At 40.5% G+C, this 5,975-nt stretch overlaps 1 protein-coding gene and 1 long non-coding RNA gene across 3 annotated transcripts; one reads left to right on the plus strand and one right to left on the minus strand.

The window, feature by feature from the left end:
* On the minus strand, nucleotides 1-2,386 carry LOC112172080. The gene is made up of 4 exons (XR_002925226.2): nucleotides 2,265-2,386; nucleotides 2,051-2,173; nucleotides 1,689-1,791; nucleotides 1-1,549 (listed from the first exon to the last, which is right to left on the minus strand). It is a non-coding gene; the product is annotated as an uncharacterized LOC112172080 (long non-coding RNA).
* A 190-nt stretch (nucleotides 2,387-2,576) lies between these two features.
* Nucleotides 2,577-5,154, plus strand: LOC112172079 (probable acyl-activating enzyme 2). 2 transcript variants are annotated; one of them, XM_040509025.1, is made up of 3 exons: nucleotides 2,577-3,071; nucleotides 3,182-4,670; nucleotides 4,811-5,154. In XM_040509025.1, the coding sequence occupies exons 1-2, from the start codon at nucleotides 2,700-2,702 to the stop codon at nucleotides 4,637-4,639; spliced, it is 1,830 nt and encodes a 609-aa protein (XP_040364959.1). In that variant the 5' UTR covers nucleotides 2,577-2,699; the 3' UTR covers nucleotides 4,640-4,670; nucleotides 4,811-5,154. The 2 variants fall into 2 exon arrangements, with proteins under 2 accessions (XP_040364959.1, XP_024165022.1); XM_024309254.2 differs by having other exon boundaries at nucleotides 2,578-3,071; nucleotides 3,182-5,154.
* Nucleotides 5,155-5,975: the final 821 nt, after the last annotated feature.

A 5,975-nucleotide genomic window follows, 5' to 3' on the forward strand; every position in this document is an offset into this window, starting at 1 on the left:
TAGTATAAATGTCTATATCATGTATACAATAGGTACTTGAGTGTATAATGTAGGTATTGTGACTTGTGTGACAAGCTTTATGCCAAAGGGCAACAAGCATGGCAATTTATCATCATCACAGCCACCATGTGGAGCTGCAGCTGTAAATGTAGAGGTTATCAAATTGAGTTACTCTTTGAGCTTTCACACTTGTAATATACTCCTATAAATACCTCTTGGTATGAGATGAATAACACACTTGAATCTCTATTCTCTCTGAAATTTTACTCTCTCTCTCTGTTTATCATTTCATACTTGTCCTCAAACACCATTAACTTTGAATAAGATGTTTATGAGAAACAGAGAAAGCTCCCGAAGACTCCCTCAAAAATCTTCCATCCTGCCTATTAGGAACCAATTTAAACTTTTGCAAAGCAGCCAATACTCTGCGAACTCCCCCACCTCCTGATCATTTAGTTTCTACGAAACCCAAAGTTCCAACTGAAGAGAGAAAAAGGATATGCACACAACCTTGCAGTAGAGATATCATGTCTGCATAAACAGGGAAAGACTACAAAAAGCTCTTTAATTCTCACTCACTCCATTTCCCCCTCCAACCGATAATAAACAAAAGAAGAAATACCTTGGGAGGTACATATCGACATGCAACTCATATTCACTTATCACGACAGCACCAGAAAGCGCCTCACTTTCCTGATGAATCCTCCCACATTGTCAAGTAAAAGCTTCAATTCTCCTTGACCAATTTCGGACACCAAATTCCCCATTTTCCTTCACTCATGAAACCAATTCCCATCTTACCAACTAACTCTTCTTCCTTCCACCAGCCTTCCACAAAAAATTCCTTGTGAAATATTAACTGGAACCTAAATTACCGCCATAGTAGCACATCTACCCAGAACCAAACCCTTCTTTCTTCCTCCAAACAAACCGCACCTTTCACCCAGCTAAGTTAAATGATTAGCTGGATTAACCCAGGCCACATTACAAACTTTAAACACCCTTTTCCAGACAGCTGAAGCAATCAGATGATGTAAAAACAAATGGTTTGCACTCTCTGCATTTCTGTGCATAATACAATGGTGAGGAGAGAAACAAGCAACAGGTCTTCTCCATTGAACCAAATCACAAGTATTTACCTTCCCATTTGCAATAATCAAATCTGGGGATAGAGAAAGTATCTATAACAAATTCAAATCAGGAATTGGACAAAGACACTCGGAAGACAGGAGCATTTGATGCAAACCTCTCTTCAGGAAACTAGAACTTTTAGCTCAAAAAGGTATACTGACATTAATCTTTTCAGTGGTCTTGGGATCAAGGAAGGACTTCACAGTGCTCCACAACATTCTAAAACCAGAACCAGCATTGGTGATAAACATACGATTCAAAGTCTGCAATGAAAACAAGAAAACTCACAGTTGTGTTATCCACAAAAATAATATAGACCAAAAGATGTTCGTATAGTACCTCAGGATAGTTGTTGCTATCAATCGTCTGAAGGCAAGTGATAAGTTCCAATCTCACTGAAGGCAAATGAATCATTCATCTGAAAATTTAGCAGTTTCACTGGTAATCCATTTTCCAATCTCATGTTGAAAGGGAAAAGACTGAAGCAATAGTAAATTCCCTTGTCTATATAACCTCAAGCATTGTTTACAGATGTGTAAAAAGATATAAAGGCTGACCTCCCCACTTGAGGCTCCTGTTTGAGCAGTGCTTCATGTTCCTCATTGACATCAACAACTAGTGCATGCAGCTGGATGTCTCCTATATATGGTACTCATGGATCTGCACATAGCATAGGAGTCCTTCTAGTCATGTACGAATAAACAGATGAAGGGTGGGTGCATGAGTGATGGGTATCTCATGCAAACATCAGCGTTTGAGTTTCGAGAGTAAAGTTTACAGAAATGGTTAAATTCTACCTAATCAATAGAACATTCCTGCTTTGCTAAACTTGATCACAAATTTTGTTATAGGATGATTAAATTTCACACATTTAAAAATCCCAAAAGAAGATGCAAGAGAAAGAAAGAAAGACACACACCCGTTTCAATCCATGATAAAATGTAGTGAAACACAATATTGGTGGCGGTGGGAGCTTGTCCTCCGAGAGCAGAGCCTCAAACTCGTCCTTGCTCGCATTATCGCTATCCTCATACATCTCAACCTGAAAACAGTAACAACCAATTTCCAGACCTGGAATTCACAATCCTAAGAAGCGAAATTGCAGAGGGATTGAGAAGAGTGATGATACTTACTCGTCTCTGTTTCTTCAAACTGGACCAACCTTATGTCCTCCTCGTCTCCTCGATATCATGCACATGCCTTTCTCCTTCTCCCTTAAAAAGCCCCTATGGTAACAAACTCCAATCACAGTTTCATCTTCCTTGTCGTATGCGAGAGTTGACTTGGTCAATTTCATCTTCCACAGAGACCTTTGAAGGCAAGTCTTTTAACTAAAAATGATTGGAGCAGGGTGTTTGGTAGTTTGGTACTTTGGGGAGTTCGGTATAGCATTTCCAATTATAGTAATGCCAAAATAGAAGTCCATGTGAGAGCACCAAATCAAGAAATGAACCGAAGAATCTCATTATTAAACGATATCTTAAGATCGAGTTCAAACAATCCAAAAAACAGAGGCACAGGATTTCTTTTTATCACTCCCTGGTCATCTCTCCTTTTTTATCTCCGTCATGGCTATGAACCAGTTGCTGCTCAGGAACTCATGGACTCGCCGCCTGGTTTCCACTCTCAGTCCTCCTCGCTCTCACTTGATCACTCTCGCTCATTCTTACCGTGGATACTGCTCTGACTCTTCTTCTGGGATTAATAGTAACAACTCTGAGCTTGAAGAGTTATGTAGTTCAAAGCAGGGTTTAGTTCGGTGCTCGGCAAATCACGCCCCTTTATCTCCAATAGGATTCTTGGAGCGAGCTGCAAAGGCCTACAGGGACAGGACCTCTGTAATCTATGGCTCTCTGAAATACACTTGGGCTCAAACCCATCAACGCTGCCTTAAATTAGCTTCCGCTCTCACCCAGTTGGGGATTTCTCGCGGTGATGTGGTGAGTGATTACTTCTTGATCTCCATTACTTGTTTCATAATGTTATGTTTTCAAGATAGATCTTCAAAACCCAATTGAAATATGTTTGAATGTTCGATTGGTTCTATCAGGTTGCAACTTTGGCACCAAATGTCCCAGCTATGTATGAGCTTCATTTTGCAGCTCCAATGGCTGGGGCAGTTCTTTGCACACTAAATTCTCGGCTTGATTCAGCTATGATATCTGTTCTTCTTTCTCATTCTGAAGCTAAAATCGTCTTTGTCGATCACCAATTACTTGGAATTGTTGATGGAGCACTTGCATTACTTGCCGAAAAAGCTGTTTCAAAACCGCCCCTTGTAGTTTTAATTGCGGATTCTGATGGGTCATCATCTCCAAACAGCTCTACTACCTCAGAAACTAAACCAGCTTATGAGTATGAAAGTCTTTTAGAGAGTGGAAATAGCGGATTTGAGATTAGGAGACCAAAAAGTGAATGGGATCCTATCAGTGTGAATTACACCTCCGGCACAACATCAAGGCCAAAAGGGGTTGTCTATAGTCACCGCGGGGCTTATCTCAATTCACTGGCCACAGTTTTGCTGCACGGAATAGGCTCAATGCCGGTTTATCTATGGACTGTACCTATGTTTCATTGCAATGGATGGTGCCTCATTTGGGGTTTGGCTGCTCAGGGTGGTACTAACATATGCCTCAGAAAAGTCACTCCAAAAGGCATATTCGACAACATTGCTCTACACAATGTGACACACATGGGAGGGGCACCAACTGTGCTGAATATGATTGTTAATTCACCTGTGAGTGACCAAAGGCCACTTCCTCACAAGGTGGAAGTAATGACCGGAGGCTCACCTCCTCCGCCGCAGATCCTTTTCAAGATGGAAGAGATGGGTTTTGGGGTTAACCACTTGTATGGTCTCACAGAAACTTATGGTCCAGGGACATATTGCTCATGGAAACCTGAGTGGGACTCTCTGCCTTCAGATCAGAGATCGAAGCTTAAAGCTCGACAAGGGGTGCAGCATGTTGGTTTAGAAGAGGTTGACATAAAAGATCCCGTCACTATGGAAAGTGTACCGCCTGATGGTAAGACAATGGGTGAAATTATGTTCAGGGGAAACACTGTGATGAGTGGTTATCTTAAAGACTCGAGAGCAACAGAGGAAGCTTTTAAGGGTGGATGGTTTAGAAGTGGGGATTTAGCTGTGAAACATCCTGATAACTATATCGAAGTCAAGGACCGGTTGAAGGATGTGATTATATCTGGGGGAGAGAACATAAGCACAGTTGAGGTTGAAACAGTTTTGTTTAGCCATCCAGCAGTTCTTGAGGCTGCAGTTGTTGCAAGGCCTGATAATCATTGGGGACAAACTCCTTGTGCATTTGTGAAATTGAAGGACGGCTTTGATGTGAATGCACAAGAACTAATTGAGTTCTGCCGCAATCATATGCCTCATTACATGGCACCCCGGACGGTCATTTTTGATGATATACCAAAGACTTCAACAGGAAAGATACAAAAATTCATTCTCAGAGAAAAAGCAAAAGTCTTGGGCAGCCTCTCTTGAGAGAGCTATATATATAACAAGTCTTATTGAGGTAATTTGTAGCTATGAACAAAGTACAACTAAATATGCTACTACTCCATTTATGTTGAAGTTACACATCAAACGAAGATGCATTAGTACATTATGGATGGGTTTTTTGGGTGCTTGAAGCTCATGTAGTGGCGTGTGCAGGATGCCGTTCCAGATCGAAGCGGATAATGTATGGATAGATAATTGAACTGCAGTATAGGTAATTTCCAATCTTGATCCCACTTGGAATGAGTGATAACCCTGGATCAAAATAGTGGACAATAGGTTCCCATTCCAAATTAACAGCCATTACACCAGAATTTTTCTCCATATGGGGTCTTCCTGCTGGATACTTATCCATGATTGCAGACATTTTTGAATAAAAGGGAACCTAAGTGCTAGATTCCAAGAATCTGTAATCTCCTGCCAATTCGGCAAAAAAAAAAAAAATGTGAATGAACTATGAATAAGATGCATCCTTGTTTCATTCATAATAGAACAACAATTGAAGCGATCCTTTAGGGTCGGTGTTATTTGCACTCCAAATCAGAATGCAAGAAGCTTTCACAATTCAAATTAGAGTTCACAATCCTAACAATCTCACTCTCTCATTCTCATTCAACCAAAATTGCAGAGAGGTTGAGAAGAGTGATACATATCAGTCTCTCTGTGTTGATGGTTTCTTCAAACTAGACCTTTATCTCCAACCTCATCTCCTCCTCGATGCACATGCCTTTCTCCTTCTCCCTTAAAAGCCCCTATGGTAACAACTCCAATCACAGTTTCATCTTCCCTGTCCTATGCGCATTGTCCTGGTCAATGTCACGGCTAAACTGACGGCATCTGTTGGTCTACAATAATTTTGGTTCATTCCAGACATGTCCCAAAAGAAGAGGAACTTGATGTAGCTACTCGTTGAGATATACTGAATTGGTGCCAATGAAATCTTTTCTTTTCTTCACCCTTTGTAACACTGATTATGTACATCTTTCAGATATGAAATCCCCGCTTGTTCAATAAGTTTGTTCATTTCAACATATATTATCTTAAATGTTGAAGGAATATCGATTTAGTGTGCCTTATCAAACTAGGAGTAGCAATAGGAGAGAAGGTTCTAGATTTCCCAATCCTACACGGATTGGTATTCCTTGTAACATTAGAACTAGCACTTTGTAATCCCTATATATAGGGCTCCTATTCTCAATAATAAGAACACATCTCTCTCATCAATCTCTCTCAAATACATTATACTTAAACACGTTATCAGCACGACTCTAACCACAAAACAGAAAACCAAAACTCATTCACAAATCAGCCCCTAGCCCGA

The sequence above is a fragment of the Rosa chinensis genome, chromosome 6 (genome assembly GCF_002994745.2).
Source record: "Rosa chinensis cultivar Old Blush chromosome 6, RchiOBHm-V2, whole genome shotgun sequence".
Classification (NCBI taxonomy): Eukaryota; Viridiplantae; Streptophyta; class Magnoliopsida; order Rosales; family Rosaceae; genus Rosa; species Rosa chinensis.